Here is a 17188-nt window from a genome sequence, read left to right as displayed (position 1 = left end):
CACTTATGAAACGCTGTAATTGTTCAGGCTCTGCAGACTTTGCAGCTCCTCAAGACAACACAGAAGTAGAAACTCTCTCACAGCTGAACACAACCTCATCTTCTACATTTCAAAGGAATCTGAGGAAGCCAGAACTTACTTGAGAAAGTGAAAGAAGACAGATCCAAGGGGTAGAAATTTCTTTTATTAAAAAAATCTAAAATGTTATTTATAAAATGCATTTCATCATCTGCACTGGGAAACAATTAGGGAACACACAATTGTTGAAGTCACTTGATGCTTTCAGAATTTCAACTTGCCAAATAAACCTTAGCTAGAGAAATTTGTTACACACCTACCACTAAAGGCAATCATAAGGATTACAGAAAGATTTCAGCCTTCCAATATCAACTTTTTTACAGAGAGCCTTTTGGTAAGCAGCCCATGTGCATACCTGGAAATACCCACTTAGTGCAGTGGACTCGTCTTAATTGTTTGTGCCAAAATACAGTATTAAAAGACACAAAATAAATAATTCAGAAAATTTAATAAATAAGGATGCATTGTGATATCCAGTGTACAGTAACTTCTCTACTAAAAAATCCAGCCTGTATAGAAATCTGAATAAATACCCTTTTGTGAATTTAGTTTTTACAAGTAAACAACCTGCGCTTCCCTTCCAGTTCCCAGATTAACACTGAAGGAGATTTAACTCCCCCAGGCTAAAGGAGGATGTGAAAGAAAAAAGTACTTAATTTATTTGCTTTGAGAGTTTTAACATCTCCTACCTAACTTGTCCCAAAACTGCAAAATCATTTAACTTCATTAAACTTTTAATCATTTAACTTCACTGTGATGTGGTTCTGTTTCTGTATCGGTCTGCTTGTTTTACACAGCACATTAAAGGCATGAAGACCAAAGCCCTACCGTAACTCCAGTGGATTTTGGGATGAACTCACAGCAGGGCAGAAGGAAAGGCCACAGTGACTCTAAAGACACTGGTACAGATGTTGAACACATACATTTATATTGCAAAGCAAATGCCCCCAACAGCAACTGAGGACTCTACTGCATAGTGGCATTCATCCACGGTGTCACTGAAGAGGCACTTCTCTCACTGCAAGACTTTTACTTACTGCAAGTTCCATACAGACTTAGCTGGGGTCACTTTCAAAGAGGCACAAAGGAAAAGAAGAATCCTCAAATAAAAAAATAACTTTGGTTTTCAACTCAGGAAAACTCAACAGATGTCAGCAGTACTTTGGGAATCCTCTGTCAAGTTAAACAATGCTGATGGAATGGCTGTGTGCAACTATGATTCAATTTAAGAGGTTTTTAATTGGATTACTTCAAAGATGCATTTGGACAATAGCTATGCAAACAGCTGAATCAGCACAACTGATTTATGGCAGTGCCATAAATCAGGCCTACTGCCAGGAGAGTAATAAGCCTATTTTAATATAGTCATAGGTTAAAACAATAAATCTAAGCCCCACACTTTATCTTAGCAAGGTTAATGCAAAATTATTCTGGAGAAGACAAGAAAATCCTTAAAACCACCTGTTATTAGAGCTTACCTGATGAAGACTGGGCTGATGGATGCTGAAACCAGTCTTAGCTGAATTATATGTTTTTTTGGTAGGAAGTTACAAGCAGATAATATAATTCAGCTGGTGTTTGATTATTGCTTAATCCCTCCAGAGAGAGAACTGTCACCAATTTGTTTTTTTTTCAGGTCAGTAACTTTGTTCTTCTCACACATTTTCAAGATATCTGCATAACAACCTGTTTGCCTAAAACAGAGTCCTAGGAAGTGCCACCTCAAACCCCGAGTTACACAACACTGCTCCTTTCCCAATAGGACAGCTACAACTTCTGCTCAGTTTAGAGGGGGATATGACAAAACATAAACCACGTAAGAGCTGAAAAGCAGGAAGTAGCTGGGTCAATTTTCATTTACTAGGGCTACAGGAACTACATTTCAACCCTTCTGTCCCACACTTTCTCCCCAAGGACAGTATGGCTTGGGGTACTTCATGGAGAAGATGTCACACGCTTGTAAATGCAGAACAATGAAATTCGTGTTGGTCAAATGCAAGGGAAGACAGGCAGGTGTGGCTTCAAGAAACATAAAATCTCTGTAGTTTTAAAATAAGGCAGGGGCAGGTATGAATATTTGGCAACATACCCTCATTCTCTGTGGAGAATGCCAGTGGTAAAACAGCAGCACCTGTGTTTAACCATCACAGCCAGGTCAGGAATGAAGCCCTTGGAGACCAAGAAATTGCACTGGCAAGAGCTATGTTTTCAGTAAGGTTTCCTAATCATGGGACTGTTTGTCACAGAGCATCAGCAATACCACTATGCTGTTATGAACAGCAAAAGAATCAAGTGAATGCCTCAGTTTCACTTAAGCTGCAAGATGCCTTTAGGAAAGGTGCTTAAATCCTCAAATGGCTCAATCTAATAAATAAGTGTAAACTGAACACTGCCTGTGCATTAAGGCTGCTTCACAGTCCTTCCAAGAAAATACACTGGACCCAGGAATACCTTAGTACCACATCATCTCAAACCTTTGGTCACGCTCCCTTTATACTTTAAATACACACTGCTCCAGGACTTGCTAATAAAATTTAGCAAGAAAATGTGTGTCATCACTGGCATTTTCATCCAATATCCCATCTCCAAGTAAACACAACACACTTCAGAACTTGTTTGTACCTTTAAAGTAACACCAAGCTTTAGCACAGGTAAGTGCCCAGTAACATCTAACTGGAACAGGTGAAAATTTAATAGAATGCAGCTAACATTAAGTTCTGTTGCCAGTCAGATAAGTATGGATCCTTCTGGAGAGCTGGAATGCAACTGAGAAGAGTTTCTTTTCAGTTAAAATTAGTCTTCCGTAAATGCTTGTTAGGAATTTCTATAGCACTGACTTGGAGAGGCCAGGACCCGGCAAGAATTCCTGCTTGGATGGCTACGCCCATCACAACTGCCAGGTCAGGATCTACAGAGGTGTTGGGCTCCTTTCCAAAGAAGTCCCGAATAACCTCACGTATTTTGGGAATCCGTGTGGAGCCTCCAACTAACACAATTTCATCCACTTCCGCTTTGTGCACGTGCCCTTCCTTCAACACTTGTTCAATGGGCACAAGAATCTTCTCAAAAAGGTCCTCATTTAATGTCTCAAACAGCTTCCGAGAGATTTCCGTTTCAAACACAACTTCGACAAAGTCATCCTCTACTTTGGAAGTGTCTCCAAGATTTTTCAGGCCTTTTGTGTCTTGTGAAACCTCACCTTGTAGCGCACTGTTTGTTTTCACCCGGCTTTTTGCAAGTCCTCTTGTAAGCTTGTTTGCTGGCAGAGTCAACAGCACTCTCAGTGTAGCTGCCTCGTGGACAGTCAGGTTTAATTTAACAGCTTCCACGGCCTGCCTGAGGCGGTGAACCTCCTCTTTTTGTGCTGGCAGAGAACCATACGTTTGGTGGAGCTGATCATATAAATACACCATCAACCTCTGATTGAAATCCTGTCCTCCAAGCTTGTTGTTACCTGAAAGATCAGAATAGAAGGCATCAGACAGAGCACCTTGAAAGCCCCAGAAAACAGCACACTTCTCTTTCACTCAGGGATGGTGCTCAAGGGCCAGAACAGTCACAGAAGGACCACAAGCACATGAGCTCACGGAGCTGTGACAACAGACAAAATTGTTGTCCACTGCATACATGATGGGTAATGATTTCCACTGTTTTGTTTTGACTGAAAACAGAACTCACTCAGTGGACCTCTGTCTAAATCAGAGTGAAGCTGCTGAATCTTTCTTGCTGTTTCACTCTAACTGGACTGAACAGCACCAGCTCACATTAGGACTTACTTGTTGAAAGCAACACAGGCAGCTGGCACTGCACAGAGCCATGTGTGCATGCAGGCCAGCTGAAGCATGTGTCTCTTCACCAAACACTGCTGCCAGAGCTCTGTGCCCACGGACGAATCATTCATACAACAATCACAAAACTTGTGAGTTAACAGCCCATGCATTCCCAAACCCAGCTCAACTGAACTGGCAGCAAACACAAGACAAAGACACACCAAAGCACTGGTTAGTGATCTGACTATATTCCCAGTTTGGGCAAAGGTGACAGAAAGATTTTAAACAACTCCAGCTCTGCAAAAGTCCAGTCAAAGTAACTGTAACATGCACCTGCACTTTATTAATGGGTGCAAAAGTTAACAGACATGGATAAAATGAAACCACAACTTACCCCTCTGGGTCAGCCAAAACCTATGACTCTGGTCTTAATTGCTGAAACCAGCCACAAACCTAATTTTGCATGAAAATCGGCTGAGAATGCATTAGGAAAACACTCTGTGACATGGTTGGTATGTTTTAAAAAGTCCCTCCAACTTCAAGGGGTTGCACTTGCCTCCCTTGAACCCCTTGAGAAACAAAAGCATTTATCTTACCTGCCATGGCTCGTGTGACAAACATCCCTCCCATCTTGTTCAACAGAGACACGTCCAAAGTTCCTCCACCCAAATCCACCACCAGAACATTAAACACATCAGCTTTGTGGAGCCCATAAGCCATAGCAGCAGCCGTGGGCTCATTGATTACTCGCAAAACGTTGAGCCCTATGAAGAGCAGAGACAACAAGTAACACTCAGGTACACCTCAGAAAACTACAGTTCTTAGATCAGAATGACATTTGCCAATACTTTTTGGGTTTTTTTAAGTGTCAGATCTAAAGGAAGTAGTTTCATAAGCAGTAATCTCCAGTGAACCCTTTACTTAATCCTAAAATAGTACTGCTTCAGCATCAGGGTGAAATCACGAACCATAATGTGCCCAAACACACTGCTTCCAGAGAAACCTTGCTAAGGAGATTTATATCATGCATTCTAATTCTGCTTAAATGATTGTCCAAGGGTGCTATAGAGTCTCCCTATTTGGAGATTATAAAAAAGACTATTTTCCCTGAAATAAAACTTACTTTCAGCCATCTATGTCCACATTAGCCAGCTAGACCTGTTGGTACTCAGAACTTCTCAGCTGTTACTCACAATAAATCCATTCTAAGCTTCTCTGTCACTGATTCACTGTTTCTATATCCTTCACACAGGCCTTACTGTTAGTGAAATAGACCACAAGGTCTCCAAGATAAACTCTGGCATAGAGAGACATCACCTGCAAGGTTAGCTGCCTTAATGGTAGAATTCCGCTGCCTTTCATCAAACTCTGCTGGCACGGAGATGACTGCCTTGGAAATGGACATGCCAAGGTTGGCTTCTGCCATTTTCTTCAGTTTCAGCAACAGCTTAGAGCCAATGCGCTCTGGAGTGATGCGAAAGGTTTCATTAGTTGTCACAGAAAATTCAGCTAATCCTTTGTTGTTGACAACCTAGAAGGATAAAGTGACACAACCCTCAAGTGAGAAATCTTCCTGTACTCCCTTACCCTGTTCCCACTAAATGTTTATTTGCATGTAGTCTCTTCATTCTGGAAAAGTTCAAACGTGCTTTTGGCATTTCTGGATCACTTTTATTCCTTGATTAGGATTATGCAAAACATGCCACTTAAGGGGTCAAAGTATATCCAAAAAATCACACCCACTGTGCCCCAGTAAAACACATTTAAAAAAGTTAAGACCTAGATACTGTGCAATCAACTTCCACATTCAAAGACAAAAGGGAAGCTTTTTTTAGTCATTAGGTTACCTTTCAGGTTTTTGAGAGGAAACAAACAGCTTGGTCGTGAAACTGCTTCTCTTAATAATATTCAAAAATTAAAAAGACTTCAAAGACCACTTGCAGTACACATTTTTTTGTTTTTTATTTTTCCAGTCAATTCTGAGCCATGCTCATATAATGCAAGCTAGTTTTTTTAAAAGTAACTTTCAAGTTCTGCTGCTGGTCAAGTAAGTAGTAAAGTGCTGAAGGAAAAAACACAATGGGACAGAGAAGATGTGACTTTAAAACTTTTTTGGGTTTTGGTTTGTTGCGCTATTTTGGGGAGCGGTTTGTTGATTTTTGTTTGTGTTTTTATTTTACAATTTCAGGGAGAACTAAGTTTCAGCAAAGCACAATTAGCATTTCAAATTGAAATTTATCCTTTCAAAGAAAGGACTGGAAGGTTACCCAGAAAAACATTTCTGAATAGGAAAACACAGGGTCTTCTGGAAAATCATTATCAGCTCTCATGCAGAGGTACACAACTTCCACAACCATTTTCTTCAGTTTTCAGGTACATCAGATTAAGCCAAATGACTCAAGGTCTGACAAGATGATCAACCACATTTCAGGTGTCATAGAATTGGGTTGGAGGGACCTTATAGCTCATCTCCTTCCAACCCCCTGCCATAGGCACTTTCCACTAGATCAGGTTGCTCAGAGCCCCATCAAACCTGGCCTTCAACACTTCTGGGGATGGGGCATCTCCAGCTTCTCTGGGCAACCTGTGCCAGTGTCTCACCAACCTCACAGTAAAGAACATTTTTCATAATCTCTAATCTAAACCTACCCTCTATCAGTTTGAAGCTGTTCCTCCTTGTTCTGTCACTCCAGGTCCCTGTAAATAATCTCCCTCCATCTTTTTTGTAAACTCCCTTCCAGTGCTGGAAGACCACAATTCGTTCACCCCAAAGCCTTCTCCAATCCCAAGCCAATCTCAATTGTCTCTGCTTCTCCTCACAGCAGAGCTGTTCCATCCCTCTGATCACCTTGGTGTCTCCTCTGGGCCGGCTCCAGCAGCTCCCTGTCCTTCCTGTGCTGGGAGCCCAGGGCTGGATGCAGCCCTGCAGGTGGGGTCTGAGCAGAGAGGGGCAGAGGGGCAGAATCCCCTCCCTGCCCTGCTGCCCACGGGGCTCTGGATGCAGCCCAGCACACGGGGGGTTCCTGGGCTCCCAGCGCACACGGCCGGGGCATGTCCAGCCTCTCATCACCAGCACCCCCAAGTCCTTCTCCCAGGGCTGCTCTGGGGCTGCTCATGTCCAGTCTGGATTGCATCCTGCACCTCACTGCTTGGAGGCAACTGAAGGCACTGACTGCTTACCTTAAAGGAATACCTGCTGCTTTCACTTTGCAGCTCTTCTTTAGTGAAGATTTTCCCAATGAATCTCTTGGCATCATATATGGTGTTCTGAGGATTGGCATCGGCCAGTTCCAGGCCCTCATAGCCCACATGCACCCCTGTGTCTGTGAAGGAGACGACACTGGGAATGCTGTTGTGCCCCTTCTCATCTGCAATGACCTTCACATCCCCACTTCCAGGCAGGAAGACGGCAACAGAGCAGTAGGTGGTGCCGAGGTCGATCCCAATCACTCTGGGGGTGGGCAAGGGCAGATACTGTTGTGCCAGGTAGCTGGCTAAGAGCAGGGCCAGCACAGCAGAGCCTGAAACATGGAACAGTGAACAGCAGGGTTAGGGGATCAACTCTGCAAACCTACAAGTCAATGCAAACGACACGGTGTGACACATTGCACCTCCTGCAGCTTTATAACACACCCTGGGGCCTGTTTAGCTACCTAATTAGTTTTTAATTTCCTTCTCAACAGAGAGAATTTTAGGCATTAAATATTAAACTGATTGAGGAAAAAAAGCCCAAGAGACGGCCAAGCCAAAAATATCACCACACTGTAATAATTCTATTTCTCTCTGCATGTTACTGCAATAACACAGGCTAATCAGTACTTCTGGAGGAGTTGTCTATAAATGACCCTAAAGGACACTGAGTTAATAGGACTGTCCAAAATCACAGTTAAATGACAAACTCCCAATTCTAACACCTCCATCTTCACCAGAAGTCCAAAAATAAGGGGAGAGAAACCCTCTCTCATACTAACTCATTCTGTTTCAGCCATAGCTCCAAAAAAAGCATCTCCCCACACCTCTGAATCTTTTCTGTACCTTGAAACCCAAGGGAAGACCACTTTATGTGCAGAAGAATTCATTGTTTGGTTGATTTTCTTTTAATTTTACTTATAATCATCAGACACAGGAAACCCAAAAGTCTAGCATCAAGTAATAACCTCAGATGATTACCAAAAAAATGCACCAACAAACAAAATCTCAACAAGACATGCAAATAAGTTAAATTTCAAAGACTGGGTGACCTCTTTTTTTCCCCAGCAGGGAAGGGTGGTCACAGCAGTGCTTCAAACAGACTGGTTGGAAAGCCCTGGCTTGCTCTGGGCTGCAAATCTTCCCAGGCATTTCTGAGCAATGTGTCACTGAGCACTTTGGCTTTCAAGGAATCCCACAGTGGGTCAGGTTGGAAGGGACAACAATCTGGTCCAACTTCCCTGCTCAAGCAGGATCATCCCAGAGCACAGGATTGCATCCAGATGGTTCTGGAATGTCACCAGTGAGGGAGACTCCACGCCCTCCCTGGATGATCGGTTCCAGTGTTTGGTCACTGCACAGTGAAGAAGTTCTTCCTCATGTTCAGAAGGAACTTTCTGTGCATCAGTTCCATCTTGTCCCATTGCTGGGCACCACTGAGCAGAGCCTGGTCCATGCTCCCCTCCCTGCAGACATTGATAAGCTTCCCTCTCACTCGTCTCTTCTCAAGGCTAAACAGCCCCAGCTCCCTCAGCCTTTGCTTCTAAAAGGTCCAGTGCCCTCATCGTCTTTGCTGCCCTCCGCCAGACCCGCTCCAGGAGTTGCATGTCTCTCCCGTAGAGAAGCCCAGACCTGGACACAGCGGAAGACACAGAACTCGTGCCACCCTGGAGAACAAACCCGGGGCGACACTGGCGGCAGAAAGACGCGAGAGAGGAAGTAAAGCCCCGCAAAACCCACAGCCCAGCCACACCACCGCCTCACCCAGCACAGCCATTTGCCCCGCCATGTCTGCCTGCGGCTCCAGCTGCTGACGGCTCTTTCCGGGCCGCGCGGGGCACGCCGGGAACGGTAGTACACGTATCCCGTCCACCTCGCTCACCTCACCAGCTGCTGGGGGCAAAGAAACCACAACTCCCTGTGCGCATCGCGGCGCGGCCGGTTCCGGCGGGTACCAGCCAATGGGCGGGGAGGCGCGGTACCGTTAGCAGTGGAGGCAGTGCGTGCCCTCTTAGGGGCGCATGCGCAGGCCCGGGCGGGGTGGTCGCGATGGCTGCTGGGAGCGGTAGTCCGGAGCCCTGGCGCCATGCTGCTCTGCGGCCTCCCGCCGGCATGAGGCGTCAGAGACCGCTGCTGTGGCAGTGCTGAAGCAGAGCATCTTTCTTTATCCCCACCTCGGTCTTCAGCTAGAAAGTACCGAGTTCCCTCCTCTGCAAGGGTTTCGGTGTCTTTTGCACGGACAAGAGCCAGATTCGGAAAGGAGACATTGTTTATTCTGTGCAGGTTGCAAGGCAGCTTTCCACAGATCAAGCACACCGATTCTCAAAACTTTACAATAAATATGTATTTCAGCAAACCAATCACAGTTCACTGGCTACAAGTTACTTAGTTCTCTTATTAATGGTGAGGGGAGATTTCCTTCTTGCCCACCTGGCATTTAGACAAGTGAGGAGAATGCAGACGAAACCTGCCCCTCAAATCTATCCTGGAGGGGCACAATTGGTAACTGCTCTAAGAAATGCACTGTGAAGTACTCTGGGGGTTTGCTTCTCATCAGTTGTCCCTCTCCTCTGCTCTGCTCCACTCCACTCTCATAAGGAGTAATGGATTTTCAGGTTCTTGCAGAGCAGGCTTCTGTTTCAGGCAGAAGTCCAAGCTAGAAGCTTTTTAAATAGAAAATATCCATAAATGAGTAGATGGTAGCAAATTGCATAGTGGAAGAAAATATGTGCACTATTGCATAGTGGAAGAAAAGTAGACTAAATCCTATTGTAGTTATCATCTCCAGCATCTCTGTTTCTCCTAAGTGATGGAAAGATACATAACCCAAAAGTAATTCCCAGGAGCTCACTTCTTAAAAGCTTCTTCTATATGCAAAAAAAGTGGAACCACTTTACCTTAATAGTGAAAAATGTATTTGTCCTCCACTTATGGTTAACATATAGTGATGTGCTTCATTCTCAGTATGAGAAGGTGGAAACTCTTTGGAAAGGGAAGAGAAAGTTGAACCATTCAGCCTCCTTAATGACTCATGATCTGGCTGTTTTCTAATTATTTAGGTAACTTAATTTCTTTTGCATACTTTAATAAAGTTTCATAAAGTGGGACTACGGTAATTGTGCTCATTTGTAAGTGGGGGGAAACTCGTAATTGTTGTTTACAGTATTTTTTCATCCTTATAACTCGTGAGCAGGCACTTTGTGTTTTATGCCGCTGTCAGTGGATGATGAGCAGAAAAACAGGTTTAGCACACACAGGGCATATGATCAAACTGTATTTTGCTCATAATTTTGATATTTAATAGCAGGTATTTTTTAATACATAAGGACCATCTGAAATATGACACTGCAGACTTCTGATATGTAAGGATGTGTTTTTAAGAAATACTGATACAAGCCCCTCATTTCAGAGATTTCTTCCTTTTTTGGAGCAGAGGCCAGGCTTTGGTTTTTGTCCTTGAGGTTAAACCTTTAAAAGACTTGAGGATCACTTGTTACCATACCTGCCCAAGGACAGAACTCAAATGCCCTTTCCTATTTCCCTATTTCTCCTTAGCAAAGCAGCTTAATGAATTCAGTGTGTCAATCAAAGCCTGCCCACCTGACTGACTCCCTGGAGGCTTGGCTGTTCCCTGCAGGATTACACAGCACAGGCCACCTGCCTGGGAGTCAAGTCAAGGGGAGCATCTCAGCAGGCTTTCTGCCCTGCAGCAAAGCTCTGCCATGCCAGAAGCTTCTGCAGAAGCCACTGGCTCCCCTGTCGCTGGTTTGGGCTGCTGCAAGGTTTGAAGGCTCAGTCCACCACACGTATTCTGTAGTCATTTCAAGGGAACACATGGTCTTCAGCAGATATGCTTAGAAGAAGTCCAGAAATGCCTAATTCTTTCTCTCCACATCTTCTCCATGACCTACTAGGACCTGCTCATGGATATGCCTGGACTCTGCACAGTGATGCCAGACTTGTCTTGCATCTGCACAACAGGCAGAACTAACCCTAGTGATCTTGCCCTTGTAATGGTAATTGGGCATTACCACTGTGTCTTCTGTATCACCTTTTTTTAACTACTCTTGTTTGTGAGGGAGGCCTGTGTCCATTTTCCTCCATTATCTGAGCGAGTGCTACACTCAGGAATGTGTTGTTCAGGAACATCAGGGAACATTCAGTGTTTCTGGAGAAGACAGCTTGGTTTTGCACAGAATATTTCAATATTCATTGGGCAGTAGAGGGAGAGGCTTATTTGTTTGGGAGAAAAAGATATGGGTAACTCCTGCTCCATAGAGTGCCTCATGGGGAAAGCAAAAATGTGTTTGGGGCAGACACTGGAAGGCTGGCCTTTGTTTTCCTGGAATGCTTTTGCCACTTCCCTGTAAGCAAGGCACATCCTCCGTGGTGAGCACCCTCACCTGAGGGTGGGCAGTGCAAATTCAGACCTGCACAACTGCTTTGCAAAAGCTGTGATAAAGCTTTTTTGGATGCCCTTGAGTGAGGGTGCATGAGGTGCCAGGGGCTGCTAGTCCTGAGCTGCTTGCCTTGGATACCTGGGATGGGCCACATCAAGTGGCCCTTGGCCACCACACACCGGGACCCCGACACCTGCCTGCCTCTGAGGCCAACTCCCTCCGAGGGGCTGGGCAAATGCTTGTTTATCCTTCTTAGTGCATCTGTTCACTCTGGTAGTAAGCTATTTATAACATTTCAAACACTTTTCAGGGATTAATTTCCTTCAAGGGGCTGTTCTTTTCCCCTGGTGCTTTGATAGGTGGAGGTAAACATGTTTTTGCCTGCAAGTAGCTTGAGGGAGAGAGTTGTTCTTACATTGTGAGAGCAGAGGCTGGTTTTAAAACAGTCTCCCATCAGATGTGAACTGATGTCTGCAGGAAAAATCCTGCTACACTGGGGATTATCACTCAAACCCTACACCTGTGATGTGCTAAACACAGTTCAAGCATTTGGTGTGCGTGGAATCAAATACAGCTTGTTTTCATTTGCAGGATGCTTTGCATTTGGAGAAAAGGCAATTGAGTTTGCAAAGCATCCTCTTTTCTGCTGATGTAAAAAAACATGGGTTTGTATTTCTAGGGTTTACTGGGTGAGTGCTTTCTGCATTGTCTCAATCATTTTAAAGCCAGTGTCTAAAACTGAAACTCAGGATGCTGGGATATGCTCAACGCATAATGTGATCCCATCAACCCAGGAGGATCAGTCCATGTTTTCCCACTATGAAGGAGGAAGGGAAGGAGGGATTGAGATCCACTTTGTAGGTGGAGAATAGAATCACTATCTCTCTGAGAAGGGAGATGGTTGATGCTAGGAATTTAGAAGATGCTAAAATCTGAAACCTCATTTTCAGTTTTGAACTTAGACAACAGTGCCTTAGTGTGTTGTCAGAATTGCAGAGGTCCCTGATAATTCCTTTCCCTAATTAAAACACTGATCTTCTCCTGCTGTCTATGCTTGGGAAAGGGAAGAATTTCAGCAGCCTTCCTCTGACAGACAGTTCAATGTCAGGCAGCTGGATAGAGGAGCATAACCTTTAATTTAGATGCAAAAGTTTCCATTAAAATTCCAGCATATAGCCTAAAGATTCTGGCTCCTTTTGAGTGGCTGACTGGCCATGGCTGGGCAGGGGTGTGCTGAATTCTCCATTAGCCACAAACTCACTCCCCAGCTGGAGGCAGCAGGAGCAGCACAAGGCTTCTCCTAGGATCCACAACCCCAAAAAGCTGAACCATGAGGCGTGGGAGGAGTGCAAGGAGCTCCCAGCAGATGTCTCTGCCACGGAGCATTTCTTCCCCAGACTGCTTTTGGTGTCTGACAGATACCTGCAGATTCATATAAAGCATATTAACCTTTAGCAGTAGTTACCCAAAGTCTTGTAAAGGCGTAAGTCATGAAAATGGCACCACATTTTCATTACAGTTTCTTTAACTGCTTTAACATACCCATCTCACCAAACCCTCATGAAATAATTTTGAGGTTAACAATGAAATTACTGTTTCCCCTTTCATGAATACAGTTGCAGTGATACCAGTATAATGTAAAAACTAGGAAAAACAGTTTGGAAAAGAGAAGAGATTTTCACTGATTTTTTTTTATCTGTGCCACTTTTCTACTTGAATTTCAGTTGGTGTGAATGCTGATAAAGCTTTCTGTGGTGTGAAAAATAAAAACCAGAGACATTTTATTGAAGAGGCAAAGCAGTTTGGCACTTATTGGTCTGGTAACTGAGAGTTTCTCTTCATGCTTCACCGTGGTGAAGTGGGCCAGTGTTACAATGCCAAAAGGCAGCTGTGAGCTTGCTGAATTCTCCCCAGCCACATCAGGCTGGGGTAGTGGGCCTGAATCATGGCTTGGCTTGGATTTGTGCTGGTGCCTGGAACACATCATCCACCTTCTGCTCAGCCTGGGTGTCCTGTGTGGTGCAGGGAGAGCGGTACAGCACGGGGTGCCAGGGAAAGTGATGGCTCGTAGCAGTGTTTGCAGCACCACGCTGTGTGAAGGGCTGCAGAGCTCAAGGATGGGACGGCTGGGAGTCTCATCATCTGCACCAATCATCATGGTGATAATGATAATGAACAAGAGTTCCAACAGTCCCCCCAAGAGGCCACTTTACCTCATTCATGTTGCTGCTGTGTATATGAAAGCCATACAGATGTCAGTCAGGCTTGTCAATTTGGTCTATTGTATATGACAACAAAAGGATAAACACAAGAATGCACTCAAATAAAGCTGCCTGAACAGCGAGCTCCCCAGGCAGAGGAGAAATTTTGCAATATGTGTGGATAGAGAAAAGTTCTGTTCTTTTTATTTATTTATTTATTTATTTATTTATTTTTTGTGGAGTACTGAGGCTGAAGTGTCAAGAGTATCTGTTTTACATTTGTTCTTTTCCTGGAGGTATCACCTACAGTACCTCATTGGGTTTGTAGACTGGATTAGAACTTCTGAGCCTTTACTGTGAATCTTTTGACTGGCACTGAATATCTATTACAGTCATCACTTAGAAGTGCTGTTATGGTACTCCAGGAGCAACTATGCTCTGCCTGTTTTCCTAGAAGACCTAGCTCCCTGGCCCATATTGTTTCCAATCCAGGAAGAAATAATAGGTAAGAGCATGTATTCTTCTTTACACTGTGTGAAGCAAAGGAACACTGAAGGTCTGTGACTCAAGAATAAATAACAAGCCTGGAGGGCCAATACAGTTTGAAAAAAGATGTCTCAAACACTATTTCAGAGATCTCACAACATCAGCCTTCTTGCATTATTTTTAGGAATCTGTGTTAAGCAGTATCATCAAAGATTTGATGGGAGAGAAGTGTTCTCATTTGTAATTGCTCATTGGCCAAGGTGGTAGTGGCATTTCCTAATGATATTTGTAGTGCACATCTGTCCTGCAGGAATAAGAGTTGCCATTATTGTGTAAATGCCCAGCATACTTCAGTTTAGCGGATGAATGGATCAGATACAACTGAGATGTGAGCAAGCTCATCCAGCATTATACAAACTCAGTTTGGTGTCATTCCTGAGTGCCATATGTAAAACCAATAGCATCTGACAGCAGCGCCCACTCTGCTTCTTTCATACTCCAAACCCTCTGAAATAGGGAAAGAAATGTTGAGAACACAGAAGAAGGAAACTGTCATCAGCCTAAGTCAAGGTCCTTAGTGTTACTTTGTACCTTCCCAGAACCTCTGGTCAGTTGGCAACCACTTTGCATTAGTTGTTCCCTGTGCCAAGGCTTGCAACCTACCTGGAGGGCTCTTAAACCTATTTCTGACAGTATTGATGGAATCATTCCGACATTGCTCAGATTACTCTTACAAGACAAGCAAAGATGTCAGCCACACCATGTCTTCTTTTTTCAGCATCACTCCCCTGTGCACTGTCATGTGAGTAGCAAGTGTCTGTTTAGCCTGGAGAGAAGTTTGTTGGAAGAAGATACTGTAAAGTTAGAGCTGTTCCAGAAGAAGGGTGTACATCTAGGGAAAACGATCCATTCACAGAAGCAGAGATTAGCCTTTCTGTGCAATCACAATGAAATAAAAGTCCCATGCCATTTTCCTCTCTCTTTCTTGAATGATTGCGCTGCGTGTAGGTCTGCTGGACTGTATCAGCACCTTCATGCAGCCCATAATTCATTGCCATGCTTTTGGCTCGGTTCTGCAGCTCAGATATGCAAGTGTTTGAAAAAACAGCTACTGCTTATGCACACCCAAGGACAGGCAGAGACTTTACAAGATATGCGAAATCTGTGTGCCAGCATATTTGTGGGCGCTGAGCCTTTAAGCTTCAGAATATTTGTACCAAATAGAAAATACTGATAAAAATGCAACAGTATGTTTATGTCATGGTTCTAAGAAACATTTCTGACTGTGTTCAAACAGTCTCATTGGGCTGGACTGCCTTTTTTTCTTTTTTTTTTTCTTTGCAGTACATAGCACAGAGGGCTCTGTGGCTGTCGTCACACTATGGGGCTCCCACAGCACCCTCAGCTGCGATTAAGCAATGTGAGGGAGGGATTTCACAATCTCAGAAGGAGGTAGTATATCAGTTTCTGCTGAATTGTTGGGACAGAGAATGCATCTTTTCATATGGTCTGGAGAAGTCCCAAGTGTTTCCCATCTCAGTATAATGCTCTTCCCTTGCTGTCATTCAGTCCCAAAGTGAGCAGAGCTGACAGATGTCGATTCTTTCAGATTTTCCCTTTCCTAAGGACCTTGACAGCTTCAGCTGCTGAACAACAAACTTACCTTTTTTTTTTTTTTCTCCTCACCTGTTTACCCCCACTGTAGCTGTCCTGTCTCTCATGAGGAGATGTAGATTCAGTTCACATCATGCAACATCAATACTTTGCGCTCACTTTGCTGAAAAGGATCCAAGGAACAATACAACAAACTACCTGTCCTTGTCTGTCTGCTGTTTATTGCAGTCACCATCGTCTGTGCTTTCATTTCAGAAGCAGTTAGGTATGACAGAAGCACTTTAGGATAGACAGATATACAGTGCTGTGCCAATCAAAAAGAAAAAAAACACAGTTAAAAAACTTGCAATATGTGTATCAGCAAAATAAAACAAATAGAAAAGAAAGGTGTTGCAATTTCAGTAGTAATGAATAACCCAAATTGCTAGATCTGTCTGCATCTTTGTTGCTACTACATTAATTGAAAGCAAAACTGTAGTTGTATATCATGCTCTGTATGGTCACAGCTACTAATGCACAGCTTTTTGAAGCTGGATTACACATTCTGGGTCATTATATGGAAAATATGGCATGTCTGGATAGTTCCAAAGTGTATGGTATTGGGAGCCAGATAGATAAAACTCTCTGATAATTTTGTTTTGTACAGGCGATCTCCCATAAACTAACATTGATTTGTGTTATCTGCAGTCACTGAGGGCTAGTAATTCACTGCCATTTTGTTTCTTCTCTCTGACTTCTGTGTGGGTAAGAATTATACTGGTAAGCCTCTTTCTGTGTGACTTTTTAGTTTTGAATTCTGTGTCCCTAAAATCTGAGTAGAACAAAGAAAGATTTTTTTTTTCCTACTAGCTGAAACCTTTTTTCCAATTCTCAGAACACCTTTTTTTTTTTTTTTTTTTGCTGCAAATTGATAGATTTTAGTTCAAGTGTGTGATAAACAGAAGTGGAGCCCTTCCTGTAAAAGACAGTCCTGAGAAAATGCAGCTTAGTTTGCAGCCTCTGATAATGAGATGATTCATGGAGGGCCTGTCAGGAAAAGCAGCTTGCCATCTCTATGCCATTTTTAAACAATTTGTATTGCCTACCTCTTTTCCCCTTCACTTTTCACAGAAATACAAAGCTTTCTCTCTATTACACTGACGGATGGCAATAGAAATGGGGAAAAAAAGCATTTTTGTTTTTAAACACGAACATTTAATCGACCTGAGGGGAGTGATTTCTCTTGGATAATGGATCCACCTCTCTGCTCCTCCTGTTGCTTATCCCCATCCAGCTGGGTGCTTTGTAGGCTCTCTTGCACTGACATGGTGTGGCACCACTGGCTTTTCCAGCTGCTGGAGCATCAGCAGAGCCCTGCACATGATCACAGTGACTCACATTCCTGCCCCTCTAGGGGGAGTGCAAAGCCCAGGAATGATGGCTGCTAGCACAGTCTTCATGCCTCCTTTTC

At 43.7% G+C, this 17188-nt stretch overlaps 1 protein-coding gene and 1 long non-coding RNA gene across 3 annotated transcripts; one reads left to right on the top strand and one right to left on the bottom strand.

The window, feature by feature from the left end:
• Nucleotides 1-164: 164 nt before the first annotated feature.
• Nucleotides 165-16061, bottom strand: HSPA13 (heat shock protein family A (Hsp70) member 13). 2 transcript variants are annotated; one of them, XM_023944453.2, is made up of 5 exons: nucleotides 8802-16061; nucleotides 7029-7369; nucleotides 5166-5379; nucleotides 4445-4612; nucleotides 165-3532 (listed from the first exon to the last, which is right to left on the bottom strand). In XM_023944453.2, exons 1-5 carry the CDS (start codon nucleotides 8824-8826, stop codon nucleotides 2862-2864), a joined length of 1419 nt encoding a protein of 472 aa, XP_023800221.2. In that variant the 5' UTR covers nucleotides 8827-16061; the 3' UTR covers nucleotides 165-2861. The 2 variants fall into 2 exon arrangements, with proteins under 2 accessions (XP_023800221.2, XP_086739627.1); XM_086883501.1 differs by having other exon boundaries at nucleotides 8670-8866.
• On the top strand, nucleotides 876-5784 carry LOC147654412 (uncharacterized). The gene is made up of 2 exons (XR_015285191.1): nucleotides 876-4645; nucleotides 5101-5784. It is a non-coding gene; the product is annotated as an uncharacterized LOC147654412 (long non-coding RNA).
• Nucleotides 16062-17188: the final 1127 nt, after the last annotated feature.

The sequence above is a fragment of the Cyanistes caeruleus genome, chromosome 3 (assembly GCF_971803275.1).
Source record: "Cyanistes caeruleus chromosome 3, bCyaCae1.hap1.1, whole genome shotgun sequence".
In the NCBI taxonomy this organism is placed as follows: domain Eukaryota; kingdom Metazoa; phylum Chordata; class Aves; order Passeriformes; family Paridae; genus Cyanistes; species Cyanistes caeruleus.
Note: the sequence above shows the minus strand (reverse complement) of the source record. Positions and strands in the feature narration are given on the sequence as shown.